Consider the following 22,880-nt stretch of genomic DNA (forward strand, 5'->3'; position numbering starts at 1 on the left):
CATGGGGTCACAAAGACTTGGACATGAGTGAGCGACTGAAGTGAACTGAACTTTAAAAAGAAAAATGAAGTTGGGGGACTAACACTATCTTTTCAAAATTATTTTACAGTAATCAATACAATGTAGAATTAGTATAAAGACAGACAAACTGGCTATCGGAAGAAGATACAGAACTCAGGAAAAGGTCCACACATACATGATTAATTGGTTTTTGACATATGTGTAAAGGCTATTCAGTAAAGAAAGGACAGGGTTTTCAACAAATTGTTCTAGCACAATTGGATATCCAAGTCCAAGAAAATAAAGTTTAAGTCATCTATCACGCCATATATAAAAATTAACTGCAAATGGATGCTAGACATAAATGTAATTTAAAATTATAAATCTTTTAAAAGAAAATAAGGGATAAATCTTGATTTCTTTATAGATCTTTGTGAGTTCAGAAGAAGACCTGAGTGGAGGCTGAGTGCCTACTAACTAACAAGTGCCTGTGAAGTCTTTGCTGATCTGAACCAGTATTCCTCAGTAAAGTTGTTTTTCTCATCAAGACTCTGTTCAGAAGCACCTCGCCTAGCAACTGTCTGGCAAATCAAGGAAAGAAGTGGACTTCTTTGCTCAAGAAGGGTCAGGTAAAGAAGTGGACTTCAATGCACAACACAGATCAACAGCATCACCTTAAGTTTTCAAGAAAAAAAGACTCCTAAAGTCCAGGCTCCACCTCATACCAATTAAATCAGTTCTCCAGGGACAAAGCCCAGGTCAATACATAAAATGTTCCAACTGTATTTTAATACATGCCAAGGTTTGAGAATCACTGCCCTAGACCTTAAGCCATTTTAGCATCAATTTCAACCTGATCGCCATTTATTCTAAAATTACTTTCAAAAATGAACTCTGAAAACCAAACAAAAACGAAAACACTTGGTATTCTTGGACTCCTGACTCACTTCCTTTATTCTTCTCTCACTCTCTCTGGACAAACATAATGGCTGTATTCTCTTTCTTAGAATGGACACCCAATCATTTGCTTGCAGGTTTGATTTGTGGTTCAGTTCAGTCGCTCAGTTGTGTCCAACTCTTTCTGACTGAAAGGACTGCAGCATACCAGGCCTCACTGTCCATCACCAGCTCCCAGAGCTTGCTCAAACTCATGTCCATTGAATTGGTGATGCCATCCAACCATCTCACCCTCTGTCATCCCCTTCTCCTCCTGCCTTCAATTTTCAATCTCAGCATCAGGGTCTTTTCCAGTGAGTCAACTCTTTGCATGAGGTGGCCAAAGTATTGGAGTTTCAGCCTCAGCATCAGTCCTTCCAATGAACACCCAGGACTGGTCTCCTTTAGGATGGACTGGTTAGATCTTCCTGCAGTCCAAGGGACTCTCAAGAATCTTCTCCAACACCACAGTTCAAAAGCATCAATTCTTCGGCGCTCAGCTTTCTTTATAGTCCAACTCTCACATCCATACATGACTACTGGAAAAAACCGTACCTTTGAGTAGATGGACCTTTGTGGACAAAGTAATGTCTCTGCTTTTTAATATGCTGTCTAGGTTGGTCATAGCTTTTCTTCAAAGGAACAAGCGCCTTTTAATTTCAAGGCTGTAGGCACCATCTGCAGTGATTTTGGAACCCAGAAAAATAGTCTCTCACTGTTTTCATTGTTTCCTCATCTATTTGCCATGAAGTGATGGGACTGGATGCCATGACCTTAGTTTTCTGAATACTGAGTTTTAAGCCAGCTTTTCATTCTCCTCTTTCACTTTCAACAGGAGGCTCTGTAGTTCTTCTTCACTTTCTGCCATAAGGGTGGTATCATCTGTATATCTGAGGTTATTGATATTTCTTCTGGCAATCTTGATTCCAGCTTGTGTTTCATCCAGCCCAGCATTTCTCATGATGTACTCCGCATGTAAGTTAAATAAGCAGGGTAACAATATACAGCCTTAATGTACTCCTTTCCCAATTTGGAACCAGTCCATTGTTGCATGTCTGGTTCTAATGGCTGCTTCTTGACCTGCACACAGATTTCTCAGGAGGCAGGTAAGGTGGCCTGGTATTCCCATCTGTTTAAGAATTTTCAAGTTTTCTGTAATCTACAGTCAAAAACTTTAGTGTAGTCAACAAAGGAGAAGTAGATATTTTTCTGGAACTCTCTTGCTTTTTCCATGATCCAGTGGATGTTGACAATTTGATCTCTGGTTCTTCTGCCTTTTCTAAATCCAGCTTAAACATCTAGAAGTTCACGGTTCACGTATTGTTGAGGACTGGCTTGGAGAATTCTGAGCATTACTTTGCTAGCCTGTGAGATGAATGCAATTGTGCAGTAGTTTGAGTATTCTTTGGCATTGTCCTTCTTTGGGATTGGAATGAAAGCTGACCTTTTCCAGTCCTGTGGCCACTGCTGAGTTTTCCAAACTTGCTGGCATATTGAGTTCGGCACTTTTATAGCATCATCTTTAAGGACTTCAAAAAGCTCAGCTGGAATTCCATCACCTCCACTAACTTTGTTCGTAGTGATGCTTCCTAAGGCCCACTTGACTTCGCATTCCAGGATGTCTGGCTCTAAGTGAGTGATCACACCATCGTGCTTATCTGGTCATGAAGATCATTTTGCTGGCATTAAAGACTGAAGGCAGGAGGAGGAGGGGATGACAGAGGGTGAGATGGTTGGATGATATCATTGACTCGATAGACATGAGTTTGAGCAAGCTCTGGGAGCTGGTGATGGACAAGGAGGCCGGTGTGCTGCAGTCCTTTCAGTCACAAAGAGTCGGACATGACTGAGTGACTGAACTGAACCACAAATCAAACCTTTTCTTAATATCTTCTGCTTTTGTTCTGTTAGGTCCATACTTTTCTGTCCTTTATTGTGCCCATCTTTGCATGAAACATTCCCTTGGTATCTCTGATTTTCTGGAAGAGATCTCTAGTCTTTCCCATTCTATTGTTTTCCTCTATTACTTTGCATTGATCATTGAGGAAGGCTTTCTTATCTCTCCTTGCTATTCTTTGAAATTCTGCATTCAGATGGGGATATCTTTCCTTTTCTTCTTTGCCTTTAGCTTCTCTTCTTTTCTCAGTTATTTGTAAGACCTCCTCAGACAACCATTTTGCCTTTTTGCATTTCCTTTTCTTGGGGATGGTCTTGATCACTGTCTCCTGTACAATGTCATGAATCTCTATCCATAGTTCTTCAGGTACTGTCTATCAGATCGAATCCCTTGAGTCCATTTGTCACTTTCACTCTATAATTGTAAAGGATTTGATTTGGGTCATACCTCTTGAATGGTCTAGTGGTTTCCCCCACTTTCTTCACTTTAAGTCTGAATTTGGCAATAAGGAGTTCATGATTTGAGTGATAGTTAGCTCCTGGTCTTGTTTTTGCTGACTGTATGCTGCTGCTGCTGCTAAGTTGCTTCAGTCATGTCTGACTCTGTGTGACCCCATGGACCTCAGCCTACCAGCCTCCTCCGTCCATGGGATTTTCCAAGCAAGAGTTCTGGAGTGGGGTGCCATCGCCTTCTCCTTGCTGACTGTATAGAGCTTCTCCATCTTCGGCTGCAAAGAATTTAATAAATTTGATTTAGGTGTCAACCATCTGGTGATGTCCATGGGTAGAGTCATCTCTTGTGTTGTTGGTAGAGGGTGTTTGCTATGACCAGTGCTTTTTCTTGGCAAAACTCTGTTAGCCTTTGTCCTGCTTCATTTTGTACTCCATGGCCAAACTTGCCTGTTACTCCAGGTATCTTCTGATTTCCTACTTTTGCATTCCAGTCCCCTATGATGAAAAGAACATTTGTTTTGGGTGTTAGTTCTAGAAGGTCTTCATATAACTGTTCAACTTCAGCTTCTTCGGTATTAGTGGTTGGGGCATAGACTTGGATTACTGTGATACTGAATGGTTTGCCTTGGAAATGAACAGAGATCATTCTGTCATTTTTGAGATTTCACCCAAGTACTGCATACTGGACTCTTTTGTTGACGATGAGGGCTACTCCATTTCTTCTAAGGGGTTCTTGCCCACAGTAGTAGATATAATGGTCATCTGAGTTAAATTCACCCATTCCAGTCCATTTTAGTTCACTTATTCCTAAAACATTGATGTTCATTCTTGCCATCTCCTGTTTGACCCCTTCCAATTTGCCTTGATTCATGGACCTAACATTCCAGGTTCCTACGCATTATTGCATTTTACAGCATCGGACTTTACTTCCATCACCAGTCACATCCACAACTGGACATTGTTTTTGCTTTGGCTCCATCTCTTCATTCTTTCTGGAGTTATTTCTCCACTGATCTCCAGTAGCATATTGGGCATCTACTGACCTGGGGAGTTCATCTTTCAGTGTCCTATTTTTTTTGCCTTTTCATACTGTTCATGGGGTTCTCAAGGCAAGAATACTGAAGTGGTTTGCCATTCTCTTCTCCAGCAGACCACGTTTTGTCAGAACTCTCCAGCATGACCCGACCATCTTGGGTGGCCCTACACAGCATGGCTCTTAGTTTCATTGAGTTAGACAAGACTGTGGTCCATGTGATCAGTTTGGTTAGTCTTCTGAGATTGTGGTTTTCATTGTCTGCCTTCTGATGAATGAGGATAAGAGGCTTATGGGAGTTTCCTGAAGGGAGAGACTAAACTGGGTCTTGTTCTGATGGGCGGAGCCACACTCAGAAATCTTTAATCAAATTTTCTGTTGGAGGGCTGGGTTGTGTTCCCTCCCTGTTGTTTGGACTTCTGGACACTCACAGGCAAGTCTGGCACAGTCTCCTACTCACCTCCAAAGTCAAATTCCCTGGGGGTTCTCAGTCCCTTTGCTGGATCCCCAGGTTGGGAAATCTGTTGCGTGTCCTAGAACTTTCTTCACAGTTCGAGAATCTCTTTGGTATAATTGTTCTGCAATTTGTGGGTTGTCTGCTCGGTGGCTCTGTGGAGGGGCTAATGGTGACCTTTTCAAAGAGGGCTTATGCCACAGGCTGGGTAACCCAGGTCTGCCGCAGCCAGAGCCCCTGTCCCTGCGGCAAGTCACTGGTGACCCATGCCTCCGCAGGAGAGACTCAAACACTCAAAGGCAAGTCTGGCTCAGTCTCTGTGGGGCCTCTGGGTCCTGGTGCGTACAAGGTTTTGTTTGAGCCTCCGAGCATTTCTAGCAGGTCTGGGGTTTGATTCTAAATGCGACTTCGTCCCTCCAACCGTCTTGTTGGGGCTTCTCCTTTGTCCTTGGACATGGGGTATCACTATTCTGACAAGATGGTGGAGCAGAAGAATGTGCGCTCATCTTCTCCTGAGAGAGCTTTTGATTTGTAGTAAACCTTCGGAAACATACGTGACTCATATTAACTCTATCATAATAGTTTGGCAAGGAGAGTCATCCTTTCCACAATTCTTAAGTCCCTGGATTTGGAAAACTGGTCAACAAATCAAAAAGAAAAAATCTTGCATATATCTGAAGACAATAATCAGACATCTTTCTGAGGAACTGTAATTCACTGATATTTCTTTATAAGTCTATTTTTTTCCCTTTAATTCTTTAACTCATACCAGTTTTCTCAACCACCATCTCTTTATTGCAAATATCACTTCAACAGCCTAAGACAACATTTCTATTGTTCATTCAGCTTTGCATTTAAAGTCAACACTGAAAACAATTAACAGTGGCAGAAAACATGAATTCCCTCATGGGGAAAGTTCTTGCTATTCACATTCCAAATGCAAGATACATTATGAAAACTCAAAGTACTATATACACAGAAGACACTTCCTTCCCTAAAAAAAAAATATTTCAAGGTTACTCCAGCTAATAACAATGTCAAATATTTGTTTGGAGCAAGGAGACATCAGTATCTCACAACCAGCTCCATTCTAAGAGATGGAAAAACAAATTATTATATTTTACCTTTAGAGAGGCCTTCTGCAGTACATTTGCTAATTATTAGTCAATATGTCTCTAGCTGCTGAGGACTGCTTGTTAGTATATGGCAGTGGTGCTTTCTGAGGCTACTGTAATTGAAGGTTTCCAAGAGCATCTATAACTGAGGCTCATTTTCCAACTTGAGACAGATGTGTTGTTAACAAGACTGAAATAACTGGAAATCTGTGATTTGGCTAATTGCAGGCTTCCTGGAAGTATCTTCATACGAAAAAAAAAAAAAAAAATCTTTGGCCATCCTCTGAAAAATACCTTCCTTGAGTCTAACTGCTCGGCAGCCCCATTCTAAATGCCTCACCTCTCAAGTTAGCACAGACCAGAGAAAGCAATCAGTAGACCATTGAGTAGATAACCAATCTTTAAAAAAATACTTAGAGGTAAGAACTAAAGTCAAATCAATTCTTGTGGCAGAGGTATTAGCTTAGCATTGCCTCTAGGAGAGTAGACTTTCTGGAGCCAAAGGTTCAAAAATCCCACAGATGCAACTCAGCTCTTCATCTTTTCAGGGAGACATAAATATGATCAAGACTTTATTTCCTCTGGTGCTCATCTCCCCTCATATCCTAATACCAGCACAGAAATGACTTTGGAAGACAAATACACTTGCTTACTTTGATACTATCCTTTAGACCCAGTCAAGAGGGGTCCATAGCCTGAATCCAAACTTTAGAGGATTCTGCTCTGGCCTCCTCTGGTTGAACCCCAGCCCAGGGCTTCCCTGGTGGTTCAGACCGTAAAGAATCTGCCTGCAATATGTGAGACCCAATTTTGGGTTGGGAAGATCCCTGGAGAAGGGAATGGCTACCCACTGCAGTGTTCTTGCCTGGAGAATTCTCAGGACAGAGGAGCCTGGCAGGCTACAGTCCATGCAGTCACACAGAGCAGGACACAACTAAGGGACTAACACACACACACATAAGGGGTGAGGAATCTGTGGAGCAAAGGGAACATCTTCACCTGATGTCTCTCCCCTCTAATACCTTTCTAGGCCACACTCCTTGTTACCAGGGACCCCAGAACTTCCTGATTCAAGAGCTCTGAGATCACTCCTAGAGCCTGCCCTTTTGATAAGAGGGCAGACCACCAGAGTGTGCACCTCTGGCCAGAGAGATGACCAAGAGCAGAAGTTTGTGGAAAGGTACATAGAACTTGGATGCGCAGGCTGGGGTGTGCTTGAAACCTTCCCAGGTGTAGGATGGAGCCTAAGTGTTAGTGGTAGCTCCTCAGTCATGTCCGACTCTTTGCAACCCTATGGACTTTAGCCCACCAGGTTCCTCCATCTATGGAATTCTCCAGGCAAGAATACTGGAGTGGGTAGCTGTTCCCTTCTCCAGGGGATCTTCCTGATCCAGGAATTGAACCCAGGTTTCCTGCATAGAACTCAGAATCTTTACCATCTAAGCCATCAGGGAAGTCCCAGGACGGAGCCAAAAGTGATAAGAAAAGGGAGATGGGCTATGCAGTGGGGCCACTTCTGTCTACATTGCCACCTGCAGCATGGATCTCCAAGGAGTCTAGGAATTCTTAATGCAAATCAGAATTTCCAGATATTCATGCAGGATAAAATAGACTTTATTTTCTCAGATATGCAGATGACACCACCCTTATGGCAGAAAGTGAAGAGGAACTAAAAAGCCTCTTGATGAAAGTGAAAGAAGAGAGTGAAAAAGTTGACTTAAAGCCCAACATTAAGAAAACTAAGATCATGCCATCTGGTCCCATCACTTCATGGGAAATAGATGGGGAAACAGGGGAAACAGTGTCAGACTTTATTTTTTTGGGCTTCCAAATCACTGCAGATGGTGACTGCAGCCATGAAATTAAAAGACGCTTACTCCTTGGAAGGAAAGTTATGACCAACCTAGATAGCATATTCAAAAGCAGACATTACTTTGCCAACAAAGGTCCATCTAGTCAAGGCTATGGTTTTTCCAGTGGTCATGTATGGATGTGAGAGTTGGACTGTGAAGAAAGCTGAGTGCTGAAGAATTGATGTTTTTGAACTGTGGTGTTGGAGAAGACTCTTGAGAATCCCTTGGACTGCAAGGATATCCAACCATTCTGAAGGAGACCAGCCCTGGGATTTCTTTGGAAGGAATGATGCTAAAGCTGAAACTCTAGTACTTTGGCCACCTGATGGCAAAGAGTTGACTCATTGGAAAAGACTCTGATGCTGGGAGGGATTGGGGGCAGGAGGAGAAGGGGATGACAGAGGATGAGATGGCTGGATGGCATCACCGACTTGATGGAGTTTGAGTGAACTCCAAGAGTTGGTGATGGACAGGGAGGCCTGGCGTGCTACAATTCACGGGGTTGCAAAGAGTCGGACACGACTGAGCGACTGAACTGAACTGAACTGAATTTGAAACATAACCCTAAATATTTGGGGACATTGTACATAAGTCTCTATTCTTACTCTTGGATTTTTAAGGCATTTCATGTCAAATCTCAAATGAGATACCTACCTTGCTGAAGTTTTGTGAAAGCAAGTAATTAATCTAAGATTAAAAACATGTGCCTAAAAATCTTCATAGTATTTACCATGAAGTTATTGGTTATTTTCTATTTGAAAATGTATGTAAGTAAACGTGATATAGTTCATGGTAAACATCTGCAAAAGTCTATACATCTGGAAAGCCTATAAAAGTTTTCTAGAAAAATGAAGCATTTTTCTCACCATACTTAGAGTACCATACTTTAAAAAAAATTTTGGCCCTGTTGTGTTTTTTTTTTTTCTTTCTTGCTGTGCTGTGCGGCAAGAAAGATTTTAGTTTCCTGACCAGGGATCAAACCCATGCTCCCTGCAGTGGAGCCCCAAACACTGGATCATGAGGGAAGGCCTCCTTCTGAGTTTTAATGTCAGAATGACTAACACAATCCTTAGTGGTGGATTCACAATGTTGTTGTCTGTTATGCATCACAAAATTCATTCATATACTCATTTGTTCAATAAATATCTATGACCACCTACTGGCAGCTATGTGCCAGGCATCCCACCGGCTTCTGGACATTTGACAATGGATAAAACAGATAAGACGGAACTCAATATATTAACTGGAGGAGAGTGGTAAGTAAACAAGCAATTACAATATTTGACAAATGCTATGAAATTATTAGGAAAACACAGGAGGGGCACTGAACCCAATCTTGAACTACAAGAAGGTTTCCCAAAGAGATGTCAGTCAGGCTGAGTGCTGAAGTGAGCCGAGCAGGAGTTTATCTAGCAGCAAAGGAAATTAAAATATCTGCTGAGAAGATTTCTACATTCCATCAGACCATGATACTCAGGAAAAAGAGACAGAGGAGAGTACATCTGTTGATTGCCAAGCACTGTGAAAGTGATTTGTATGTATTAAACAACTGATCTTCACAACAATATGTGAAGAAGGTATTGTTGACCCCACTTTATTGAGGAAGAAAAACAAAGGCTCAGGGAGGTTAAGCAAGCTGTTTCAAGGAATGGATCCAGAGAGTGGCAAGGCCTGGCTTCAAATACAAGAACAGGATAGATTTCTCCCATTACATCAAGGATTGTTGAATTGGAAAATCATGTTCAAACAACATTTTGCCTTATTCTTTCCAGTCAGTAAGCTTAGATCTTCTTTGAGAGAAGTAGAGAGGTATTAGCTACAAGTGCATTTAAAAAGATTCCACTGATGACAGTGTGTCAGAATGTGCCCAGGATGGCAGGGGACTGGGCCGAGCTTACAAATGAGATTTCTATGCTCCTGACTCGGTGCTGTTGGGCATTGTTCATGTGCTGTATGGCTGCATGTGGCTCTTCGTAATTTAGGTTCATCAGTGTTTTCATCCAAACTGACCCATTTTATCTTCAACCACGAAAGTGAGCCTAGGGTGTCTGCTTCTGCTTCTTTGAAAGGCCACAAGTTAGAACCCATGTATATTCTGGCCTCAGACTATAGAATTAGTTTTTTCGTTACCTGTCATCATCTCAAAATGAAAATGCACTTAGTAATGTAGGTCAAATTGTCAAAGAACCCACCTTTTGACTAGAAAAGGAGGATGAGAGGGCATTTTTTTTGTTGTCAACTGCATAAATTTGTATACATATGTAGTCTGAAATATTCTGATATACATATATATATATACACACACATATATATACACACACTGATATATGTAAATATATATGTATTTTCTATACAACTGTATACACAGCCCTATATAATTTGGGGCTCTATTATGGCCCAAATGCTGCTTCTCAAAGGCAGTCTTTAAACCCCACAGAAGTGGAGACTGTAGAGTTCTAAGGAGCTTGTTAATCAAGGTTCATACCTGGGATGAGGGCCTACTTGCCGGAAAGGCAGCTTAAGTTCTATACTTAATCTGATTTTACAGAAGGCGCCTATTGCAAAATTTAAATTTGTTTGAAGTGAATTAAGACAGAAAAAATTCTTGAAGTTTTGATTATGAAAGAATGAGCCGCACACATGTAGTAATTAGAAAGAGCAACACAAAAGGTAAACAAAGCTCTTCCAAACCAAGTAAATTTGTGTTTAAATGTTTCTACCTACAGTCTTATTCATTCCCTCAGATAAGGGTAAATTTTATGAAGAAAAGTAAAGCTGACTGAGGAGAGAAATGACTGAGGGTGACGCCATCTAGACTGGGTGGCTGGGGAAGGGCCCCTTGAGGAGGGGAAATTTGAGCAGACAGCTGAATGTCATCGTAAAGGGCAAGCTTCGTGGAGATCCAAGTGAAGACAGTTCCAAGCAGAAGGATTAGCCAGAGTGAGGGTCTTGAATTAGAAACAAGCAGTGTAGATTCACGGAAGATGGAGAAACCTGCCAAGGAAGTTTCAGAGACAAGAGAGAACTCTAGGTGAAGGGAGAGCAGAGGTGTGGCTGGGTCTGAGGTGAGAGGCAGGCCTTACAGGGCTCTGAATGTCATGGTATAGAGTTTGGATTGTATTTTTTTTTAAATTTTTTATTGTAAATATTTGCTTTACAATATTGTATTGGTTTCTGCCATACACCAACATGAATCAGTCACAGGTGTACATGTGTCCCTCCCTCTTGAACCTCCCTCCCATCTCCCACCCCATCTCCCTCCTCTAGGAAATCAATTGCATTTTAAATGTGGTGGGGAGCCACTGAAGAGTGTTAAGCAGGGAAGGGATACGATCTGATTCATATTTTCTGAGAGTCACTCTGCCTAAGGTATGCAACTCTGACCGTAGGAGCACAAGTGCTGATGTAAGAAGGCCAGTTTAGAAACTGCGGTAGAACAGTCCGAGAGAAGATGACGGACAGTGAAGCGACAGCAGGTGGGGTGGCGACACACGGCGCAGTCTGAGCTGTGGTGAAGGCAGGGCTGAATGGACCTGCTGACGAACTGGTGATGATACGTGGGGCTTTGGGCTTGAGTATTGGGAGAGACTGGGATGCCACTCATTGAGCTTGAGAGGAAGTAAGAGGCTAATAACCTTGAGGAGAAAAGTCAAGAGTTTAATTTTGGATATGTAAAGTCTCAGATATCTGTTAGGTATCCAGGAGGCGATACTGAGCAGACAGCTGGCTAGACAAACAAATGTGTACTAGGGGGAAAATCTTAGGGCTGGGGATAAAAGTTAGAGATAGCAGCACGAGACGGAATAGGAAGCCATAGTCTCTGGTGAGGTCTCCAGGGAACACCCAGGAAATATGTACACAGGAGAGGGAGGAGGGTGAGCACTGAGTTCCAGGGCCTTCAAGCCTAGTGCTGGGAAGATGGGGAAGAACTGGAAAAGGAGAAAGAATACACAGATGGAATGCCAGGGAAAAAAATCTCAGAAGACTGTCTCTTGGAAGCCAAAAACAAACAAACAAAAGCTTTAATAAAGAGGGAGGGTGTGGTCAACTTTGTCAGGAGTTGCTTATAGGGTGGGTAAGAATATCAATTTACATAAAAAGAAAACTCAGAGAAATATTACACTAAAACTTAGGGGCTTTGAAGTTATTTATATAGAAAAATAGGCTTAGACAAGATTATGATTTTTCAAACATTAACTGAACATTCTTATCACAGGATCCAATGTTTAAAAATAGGGTGACAATTCTGATAATCATTTCGTGATGTATGTATGTCAAATTATTATGTTGTATATACACCTTAAACTTACACAGTGCTGTATGGCAATTATATCTCAAGAAAACTGGAGGAAAATCTAAAAACAGTGTGACATTAGATAACAGTTTTATGTTGACTAGAGGCTTATTACACAAATAACGCCACTAGCCTAAACTGCAACCAACACCCTCTTTCTTGAAAGGTTACCTACAGGTGGGAGAGACGATTGCTTCCAACTCTGAGGAATTTTAGCAACTACTGTTGAGTTGTGTTGAGGTGAAAATATGAAAAATGTAGGATTCCCAAACTTTGGTCAATGGGCTAAGTTTTCTTCAGTCAAAATGCCCCATCACTGACAAGTCTTACTTACAAGTAAATGCCTCTATGTTCCACATTGAATGTCAGTATGACCTGCTTTTCTTGGCCTCTCTGCAGACGTTTGGTAAACCAGTGACTTCTGTGTAGAGCATTTTCCTCTTGAATAATCTGGCTTCCCCTTACCACATAACGTGCCCTAAGTGAACTATGTGCACTTACTTGGCATACATTCAAAGAAAGTGTTTAAGAAACATAAGTCAATAGTAGTAATTGTAGCAATAGTAGTAATCATATAAATAAAACGTCATTAAAATTTAAAAAGCAGCATGCAAAAAAAAAATCCAAAATCTAGTCCAAATCAAACTATTAAATCATCCACTGCTCAGAACCCCCTCCAGCCATGTGAATAATCCATAGTTTATCATACAGGTGATTTGATTATTTTAATCAGCTTCTAAAATGGTGAGGGCTGAGCACAGAGTAGACAATAGCTGAGTTGTTTTAGAATGAAGACATGCCTTTGGAATTTTTAAGTAAGCTTTACTGTTTTGGATTCAAATTCTAATTGTTTCTCATAAAAGGCTTGACCAGTACCAAAGTGGGAAGACAGTCTTGATGCAAAATGATTGAGTTTAGCAGTTAAAAAAAAAAATCCTTTAGCAACCTAAACAATTTGATTTTCTTGTCATTGCTTTCCCTATACTATCAAAAATGATGCTTTCTTTACTATTTCCAACTCATCATAAAATTGCTAAAAATCTGAAATTCAATTTATCACATTACTGCTAATTTGAATAATGGCTGAATAAAAGACAGGAAACGCTGAAGCAGCATTGATTTCTAAAACATTTTGCACTTTCCTCCTCCATCCCTGTAAAGTAAAGCTCGGATGCTACGCACAATTACACAAGAAAATCAAGAAAGCCATTACGTTCAGCATTTTGTCATGATCATTGTTACCATGGCAAAAAGTGGGCTTATTTTAGCACATCTGCTACAGGCGAGGCCCACTGGCCTTTTGTAAAGCTGGGTAACAATATAATGCCAAATTCTGGAGACTGTCACTGTTTTGTTCCAGGGTAAGACTACTGCCCATAGATGTTACTGTCTCTTAGTGAGTTGTTTCTTAGTGAGTCAAACCAATGCCATCCCACCATCGTATTCTTAAAGTTGTTCAGTACCAAGGAACACAGTTAATCTAGGAAGGTTACCCTTTGACCCACCTTCTGGTCTAATGGGTAAAAAATATGTGATATGAAAGCTTAGGACTCCAATAATAGCAAATGCCAAAGTTTCAACAGTTGTATTGTAAACATCAATAGAGCTGTACTAAAAATAGCACGGATTTAGAAGTGACCAAGACAATGCACGATAACTAGCTGTAGGCATATTATTTCCTTATCGGTAAAATGGGAATAAAATCCCATTATCCCAAATAATCTTGTGAATAAAATCCCATTATCCCCAAATCACGCTTTCTTGTATTAACTGAGATAATCTGCAGGCCCAGACACATGAGGGGGTACTTAGCAATACAGCATCCTCCCCCTTCCTCCAACACCATCTTTCTCTTAACCACTGAGATCCCCATGCCTTTGGAAATGTTGGTTGAAGTTGGTAGGTAAATGCTTTTCTATCACTGGAAGGTCAATTTGTTTTGACTTTCATATTGTTTGGATACTTTCCTCAGAGAGCTGAGGATAAAATACTTTTTTAAGATCTGATGGAAGGCATAACTTTCACATCAAGAGGATAAAAGTCAGTGTCAATAGTATAATATATACCACATCCTATTATTCATATTTTAAGTGACACCAATATTATCACTGTAAAATGGAAAATGGAGTATATAATAATTTTGACCTCATGCACAGATTTTTTGTTTTAAAAAGTGAAGCAACATTATGAATGCAGAGAAGTCGAAATTATCTGAAATGAATACATTAATCAAGTCTGTGTATTTACTAGAAACAAAGGCTACTAGCATTTTCACCATCTAAACAAAATATTTTTTTCCTAATGAAATTTCAGCTGAGTATCGTTTATCTTAAGAGAAAAATAATGGGGCCTTACCTATTCCAGTAGCTCCAGAACTGGTCATGCAGGTAGGCATGGTGGCTACATTCATCACCAAATGAGGCTTTGCTTTCAATCCAGTGAATTATGTGCCCTTCTACAGCTAAGGAACAAAGCATTACAAATACAGAGCAAAGGGAAGGGGAGATTGAAAATTCTGACTCTGCCTGGGTCTCTCCCATGCTTCACATTAACGAAGAGAGGCTTAACCCTCACCATCATCTAGAGATGTAATTATAAAACAACACATCGTATCTGTTTGTGACAAGGAACGTTTATGCTACAGTCACACCCCTTTTATTTTTGTCATTTACAAAAGTCTCTCTCCTATTCTGAGACTGCCTGTATAAACTGACAAATAATAAGAAAGCAAACCAAAGTGATCCTGGCTTTTCCACAGAACTCTGTTTTAAAAATGCAATATATAGAGAAATGACTTGAAAATGGTAACCAAAATGTCTTTTGAAGACATGCTTATTTCTTCAACATAGGTAAAAGTTTTTAAAGCTTAGGTTTCTCCTGAACCTATTATTTCCTGCCACTTAAAAATCTTTTGCAATTATGTCACACATTTGAATACAAAATTATCAAGCTAATACAGATTCTTTGGTAACATTTGTTAATATTAACAAAAATTTTAAAAGCTATGGGGAAAAAAACACATCACTTTACTCTATAAACAAATGCACAGTAGAGTCTAAGGACTTACCAACTGGTACTTGTAAAATAAAGTCTGGCGTTTTGTCATAACCCCTTGCACGAAGCTGATCTTCATCTACAGAAAGAACAAATACTATTACTTATGACAGTATTCCATTAACAAGACAGCAATATAATTGCTTTTCTTTCTTAAAAATGTGTAAAAATTACTAAGGCAGTCACACATATCATTCTTATGTATGCAGTGCTGTGTCAGAATAAATGAACTTTCTTCACAAACTTGAAGCAGAGATATGAAAATGTCTCTTTGTCCCTTCTGCATTTTTATATCTTTATTATAAACATCATTAATTCAAGCTGTCATATGCTACCTTTCTTATAATTGAAAATATACTCAAAATAATGAAATATACTTACTGATTAAAAGAAAAGGTTTCCACCATCATGAATATTGCTAATGTTATCAAGCCCATACTGACAATTTACAGTAAGGCATAAGCACTTTGGCTTTTACAATTATAAAACAAATGCTTTCATTAAAGCAATTAAGAAAGTTTAGTTTCAATTAGTGAAACCATTTCTACATACAAGAACATAAGAGAGAGACAAGGGACAATGAGATCCCCACAGAGCATTAATTACCCTGCTTAATACCTTTGGTCTGCTATTGTTTCTGGCATTTACCAGAGTTTTACAACTAAGAATATGTAATTCTGAAAAGCAAACAGGCTTTGAGATTTTTTTTTCTAAGTCTGTTCGATTTCTTGATCTTCTGTAAATATCAATAAGCCATTCAGGAGGAAAGGAGGCAAGAAAACAGAGAGCTTGTCAAAGTTGGAAAAAACTAGCTAGATGCTTGGTTTAAAAAAAAAAAAAATCCTCCAATATTTTCTAAAAGCTGTCCTTGACTTCTAATGGCATTACAATGTGATTCTGAAATGAGCAGTTCTCTGTTAGATTTTGGAGTGACCTGGTCATTCAATTCCAGACATGGCTTTCTGTCTTCACCCAACCTCAACTAATGGCCCAACCAAGTAACAAGGAAGGCTGTGTGGTCTCTTAACATCTACTGGGCTGTTGACATTGTCATGCATCCCATTCGCCTTCCTGCATCACCTTTGATTAAAATTAATGACCCATTCCCAGTGTTGGGTAGCTTATTTCCAATTCATTTGTCAGGCCAAGACAGTGGTTTCATGGCCAACGTTCAGAAATTCTGTTTTAGAACACTCTTGTGTACATCCTGAAAGGTCAGCACTTTAAACATAAATAACCTTTTAATGATGAGATACACTTAAACTATATATTTAATTACACTTGGTTAAAGTTGGTATCCTTTACTGAAATTCTGAAGGACTGATGCTACAATTCGAAACAATCTCCTCTGCTTGAAAGATAAAAAAATACCAACATAACTGTTGAGATAAGGAAATAAAATTAAAGTAATCTTACTTTAAAAACAAGAGAATTTAGAAAACTGGACTATAAATGAACAAGACTGAAAAAATTTCTATCCTCTCAATGCATTCTGGCTACAAGAATGTTTAATGGAAAAGGCATATATTAAATCAACCCAAGTGCCTTGAGCTGATGGTTCAGGTAGCTGATGAACAGTTTTAAAAGCTGTGAAAGTCACTCAGTCATATCTGACTCTTTGTGACCCCATGGACTATACAGTCCATGGAATTCTCTAGGCCAGAATGCTGGAGTGGGTAGCCTATCCCTTCTCAGGGTATCTTCCCAACCCAGGAATCAAACTGGGGTCTCCTGCATTGCAGGAAATAATCCGCCTGCAATGCGGGAGACCTGGGTTTGATTCCTCAGTTGGGAAGATCTCCGGGAGAAGGGATAGGCTATCCACTCCAGCATTCTGGCCTGGAGAATTCCATGGGCTGTAAAGTCCATGGTGTGGCAAAGAGTCAGATACAAATGAGTGACTTTAAAAGCTGGGTTGACATTAAAGAAGAGAGATTAATAGTTTATTAAAACTATCCTAGTTTGATCAACCTTTGCAGGTGTTCAAAATCTGTTTCAGAAGGAAAAATTATGATGTTTCTGACAGTGGCTAAAAACAAAATTTCAAATGTCACCAAGCAATCCAAATGCACACACTAAAATCCCTTAAAAGGCAGTCATACTCCTGTTCAGCACACCCAAATTACTAACACAGTACCTACAGTTTAAATTTCATGACTTACTTAATGTGAAAAATTTAAAAAAACACCTAAACTCCTCAAACTGAACATAAACATCAGAGAATCTCTCCATCTTTCTGTGGAGAACCTCAAACTGTAACACAGTATTCTTATACTTTCTCTATACTGCCCCCACATCCCTCAGTCTCAGTGTAAAGGTGATTCAACTGTTCAGTTCAGTTCAGTTCAGTCGCTCAGTCGTGTCCGACTCTTTGCGACGCCATGAATCGCAGCACGCCAGGCCTCCCTGTCCATCACCAACTCCCGGAGTTCATTCAAACTCCATCGAGTCGGTGATGCCATCCAGCCATCTCATCCTCTGTCGTCCCCTTCTCCTCCTGCCACCAATCCCTCCCAGCATCAGAGTCTTTTCCAATGAGTCAACTCTTCAAGTGAGGTGGCCAGAGTACTGGAGTTTCAGCTTTAGCATCATTCCTTCCAAAGAAATCTCAGGGCTGATCTTCAGAATGGACTGGTTGGATCTCCTTGCAGCCCAAGGGACTCTCAAGAGTCTTCTCCAACACCACAGTTCAAAAGCATCAATTCTTCGGCGCTCAGCCTTCTTCACAGTCCAACTCTCACATCCATACATGACCACTGGAAAAATCATAGCCTTGACTAGATGGGCCTTAGTTGGCAAAGTAATGTCTCTGCTTTTGAATATGCTATCTAGGTTGGTCATAACTTTCCTTCCAAGGAGTAAGCGTCTTTTAATTTCATGGCAGCAGTCACCATCTGCAGTGATTTGAGAGCCCAAAAAAATAAAGTCTGACACTGTTTCCAATGTTTCCCCATCTATTTCCCATGAAGTGATGGGACCGGATGCCATGATCTTCGTTTTCTGAATGTTGAGTTTTAAGCTAACTTTTTCACTTTCCTCTTTCACTTTTCATCAAGAGGCTTTTTAGTTCCTCTTCACTTTCTGCCATAAGGGTGGTGTCATCTGCGTATCTGAGGTTATTGATATTTCTCCCAGAAATCTTGATTCTAGCTTGTGCTTCTTCAGCCCAGCATTTCTCATGATGTACTCTGCATATGAGTTAAATAAGCAGGGTGACAATATACAGCCTTGACGTACTCCTTTTCCTATTTGGAACCAGTCTGTTGTTCCATGTCCAGTTCTAACTGTTGCTTCCTGACCTGCATACAGATTTCTCAAGAGGCAGGTCAGGTGGTCTGGTATTCCCATCTCTCTCAGAATTTTCCACAGTTTATTATGATCCACACAGTCAAAGGCTTTGGCATAGTCAATAAAGCAGAAGTAGATGTTTTTCTGGAACTCTCTTGCTCTTCCCATGATCCAACTGTAACTGTAGTCAAAAGACAGCTTCTAGAAACCTGTGCCACCACCAGCAATACTACATTTTTTCTTTTTTAAGTAAAGAGGTTATTCCACACATCTGAAATACCTTGTTACTATGCATTGGGTATCATCTCTGTTTTTTATTTTCTAAACTCTGTCTTACCTCCTCTGTTTCAACCTTCACACTATTCCTTTCAACCTAGATTTTCCTTTACTTGGCAAAATTCAGAGAAAATGACAGGACAAGTCTAGGGAGTGGTATTCATTCAGGAAGAGCTGTCCCTGCTCACCTGGTCTCAGCCCCAGGAGATGGAAGTTTCTATCAAAGATCACCGTACTGGGAGATTTGTAACTCAACCCCATCTATCTGACCAGATTTCCTGGCCTTTGCATTATGCTCCATTCCTGGTTCTCAGATGGTTAAAGATTTCTTACCATGATCATTATCCCAACCACTGGGTATGGATGTAAAATTTGGTAGACCATCTGGTGGATCAGTGTTCAAACTCTAAGGTCTAGAGGCTATAGCTTACTCATCACCCAAAACACTACCTCTGCCTCATTCCTTGTTCATCCCCTTGTCTTACTGTGCATAGGCCTGGCTCCCACCACAACCAGAGCCTGAAGCCTCTGCTCTGAGGACAGGAAATGTTTCTTTTCATTCTTTAAAACCCTATTCACTGCTTTATTCTCACCATCAACAAACACCTGTGTGTGTGTGTCTGTGCTCACTTGTGTTCAACTCTTGGCGACCCCATGGACTCTAGCCTGCTAGGCTCCTCTGTGCATGGTTTTTCCCAGGCAAGAATACTGGAGTGGGTTGCCATTTCTTCCTCAAGGGGATCTTCCAAACCAGTGTCTCCTACACATCTCCTGCATTACAGGCAGATTCTTTACCACTGAGCCACCAGGGAGGCCAGTTGGCACATATTTAATACACAAATGGGTAAATGAATAAAATATAAGTACATTTTTAAGAGTACCATGTCTTCAGCAAAGCTGACCCAGACTGACTGAGTAATTTTCTTTCCTGATTGAAAAGACAGCAAAAGTGACCCCAAGTTCGAGGTGGGAAGTTTTCCTATTTTGTTTGCTTTGCAATATTTTAAACAACATTGGAATTATCCATTCCTTAATGTTTGGGCAGAATTCCCCCCATAAGCAATCCAGGTCTGGTGCTACTATAAGGTGTAGCTCTTTGGTTACTTTTACTACCTTTTTTTTTTTTTTTTTTTGAGGGTTACTGATCTGTTTAAATTTTTTTATCTCTTTTATAATCAGTTTTTCAATTTTTATTTTCCTTGAGAATCTCAAGTTTCATCAGAGTTCTCAGGGCTTTTTATACATATTGGAGCCAAGTGGTTACTTATGAGTCTCTTATGAATTTTCCAAGTGGAAACCTGGATGTTTAAGTAACTTGATGTTTTATTCAAGAAAAAATGATGAAGACTGAGAAAGAGGAAAGAATAATATTACTTTAAAAGCCTGGGAGGAGAGTTTCAGAATAGCACTTTTAGTATAACTCCTAAAATTGTTGGGGATCAATATGAAATCAATCTCCAAATCCTGTATATCTAACTTACTCAGTGAATGTAGCAAATATGAAGTAGGGCTCTTCTGACTTAACATATATTGAAAATGCCCAATATATCTCATAAATACTAAGCTTGTTAAAAGGCTTCCCTGGTGTCTCAGTGGTAGAATCTGCCTGCCAATGTAGGAGACACGGGTTTGATCCCTGGGTCAGGAAGATCCCCTGGAGAAGGAAATGGCAATCCATTCTGGTATTCTTGCCTGGAAAATCCCATGGACAGAGGAGTCTGGCAGGCTACAGTCCATAGGGTAGCAAAGAATGGGATACAACCTGGCCACTAAACAACAAGAACAAGCTTGTTAATGTCACAGTCCAAGTATTCATTATCAAAATTAATATAAAAGTAGTTTCACTTAAAAGAAGACTCATTAGCCTCTAGATCCACAAAATGTAGGATTTTTAGATAAAGGGTACCTCATGAAACATAGTACTTCTGAGCTTATAGACTCTTCTACCATTCCAACTTACACATGATACAAAGAAAGAGGTCAGCAGAACTGACTGCCAACACCTTTTCGTTATTGTTCAGTCACTAAGTTATGTCCAACTTTGCGACCCCACAGACTGCAGCATGCCAGGCTTCCCTATCCTTCATTATCTCCCAGAGTTTGCCCAACCTCATGTCCATCAAGTCGGTGAAGCCATCCAATCATCTCATCCTCTGTCGTCCCCCTTCTCCTCCTGCCCTTAATCTTCCCCAGCATCAGGGTCTTTTCCAAGGACTTGGCTCTTTGCATCAGGTGACCAACCACCTGGGTCTTTCATATAGCCAGATACAGATAGGAGCCCATCTCAACCAAGCTCTGGTTTGTCCCAACAGACCATATACAATTTTTAATTATGGCAAATATTTAAATTTCATCATGTGTAATACTTATGAAGTGGCAAAAAGAATTCTCATTTTCCTCCTGGAAGGTTTGAAAACACGAGAGCGGGCATGGGTCTTGGACATTGTTTAGTTGACACCTGCCTGAAGACAAAGTGAACAAAATCAATGTTTGATTTCTAGTATTTTAATGGTCCTTTCTCCAATATAACTAAAAAACCAATGAAACCGCATCTACAGATAAAAGTGATGCGAAATTTTTCAAAACAATCCAGTTCTTCATTTATTTTTAAGTTGTCAGGCTTGCCTTTGGAGGACATTTTAAAAAAGGAATCACATAAATGTAAAGATCACTGTGAAAGTTTAATTTCTCTGGCCTTTTAATTACCCTCCCCTCTAAATGCCCAAAATATCCACAGCAATTAAGTACTAATTACACAATTTCTTTCTTTTAAAGAAAGGGCTGATTTTGAGTCAGAGAACAAAACACATCTGAAACTAGTTAACATATACTTAAGAATCATAGCAGGGCATGAGGACTATAAGAAAAAGTTTGAAGTTTTACATTTTGCTTCCTTAAAAGGCTTTAAATTTAAGAAATACAGTTATTCTCAGAGAAATTATGTAAAATTCCCAGTTCATAACATCTGAAAATGAAAAGATAACATTCTGACATGGCCTTTTATCTACGAATTTGTCAAAAGGTTTCTAAAATCTTAGGTTAAAATACCTTGTATGGCAAAAAGAATCTTTTTAACGTCGATTACATTTTTCATTAAATTGGGGAAGGGCAAAAAAGACACTTCAATACAAATGAAAACTACAGTATATTTTTTCTGCTCTAGTATTTTGTTTTTCCGTGTGTCTTTTTAAATCCCCAAATACTGTTTCATTCAATAATTGGAGCTGAGATCTTCATATCCCATGCTTTCTACCTAATTAAAGAATTTAGCAGGGTTTTGATAATAGATATTATTATGCTATGCAAACCATTTGCAAAGGTACATAGAACAGATATGCATTTAATGGGGAGACCGAGATGAATAAAATCTTTAGAGGACCTAACAATTTCATTATGTCCATTAGTTTCAATCTTTTCCCCCAAAGCCTCTTATCAAAGCCACTAATAAGGAATACAACTGACTGCTCTGACCTTATACTTTGTTTATGTCTCTAGGGGACAAGGGCTTCCCTGGTGGCTCAGAGGTTAAAGCGTCTGCCTGCAATGCAGGAGACCTGGGTTTGATCCCTGGGTTGGGAAGATCCCCTGGAGAAGGAAATGGCAACCCACTCCAGTATTCTTGCCTGGAGAATCCCATGGACGGAGGAGCCTGGTGGGCTACAGTCCACTGGGTCGCACAGAGTCGGACACGACTGAGCGAATTCACTTTCACTAGTGAAAACTAAAGTGCCCTAAAGACAGGGAACAAATCGGCGGGGGGGGGGGGGGAGTTTGGGGGGGTTCGGGGCGGGGCGGAGGCGGGTGTCACAAGTCAGAACAGTGCAAAGTGAGGCAGGGTAGGCTGGTCCCCATTGACTGATGGTTCTGGAGACAGGGAACATGAATATGACAACAGAAACAAAACTCTTCCTTCTGTATTTTACTCTGTTGCTGTCATTCTACAGCTGCTAAGTCATGCCCGACTCTTTGCGACCCCATGAACCGCAGCAGCATGCCAGGCTTCCCTGTTCTTCACTATCTCCTGGAGCTTGCTCAAATTTATGTCCACTGAGTCTGTGATGCCATCCAACCATCTCAACCTCTGTCGTCCCCTTCTCCTCTTGCCCTCAACCTTTCCCAGCATCAGGGTCTTTTCCAATGAGTTGGCTCTTCTAATCAGGTGGCCAAAGTATTGGAGCTTCAGCTGTATCACTCTAAATTCTTTTGGTTTACCACAAGAGAAGGGACA

The 22,880-nt window shown here is 40.3% G+C and overlaps 1 protein-coding gene across 4 annotated transcripts in view; it reads right to left on the minus strand.

Moving 5' to 3' along the window:
- The window catches only part of C10H15orf41 (chromosome 10 C15orf41 homolog), a 232,961-nt gene that overhangs the window by 91,863 nt on the left and 118,218 nt on the right, over positions 1-22,880 (minus strand). For all 4 annotated transcript variants that reach the window (XM_005685467.3, XM_013966954.2, XM_013966957.2 and 1 more), the window contains 2 exons: positions 15,102-15,167; positions 14,390-14,495 (listed from right to left, as the gene is read on the minus strand). In XM_005685467.3, the coding sequence (XP_005685524.1) occupies positions 14,390-14,495; positions 15,102-15,167 (172 nt within the window). The remainder of the gene's footprint in view (positions 1-14,389; positions 14,496-15,101; positions 15,168-22,880) is intronic.

Source organism: Capra hircus, chromosome 10, assembly GCF_001704415.2.
Source record: "Capra hircus breed San Clemente chromosome 10, ASM170441v1, whole genome shotgun sequence".
NCBI lineage: Eukaryota > Metazoa > Chordata > Mammalia > Artiodactyla > Bovidae > Capra > Capra hircus.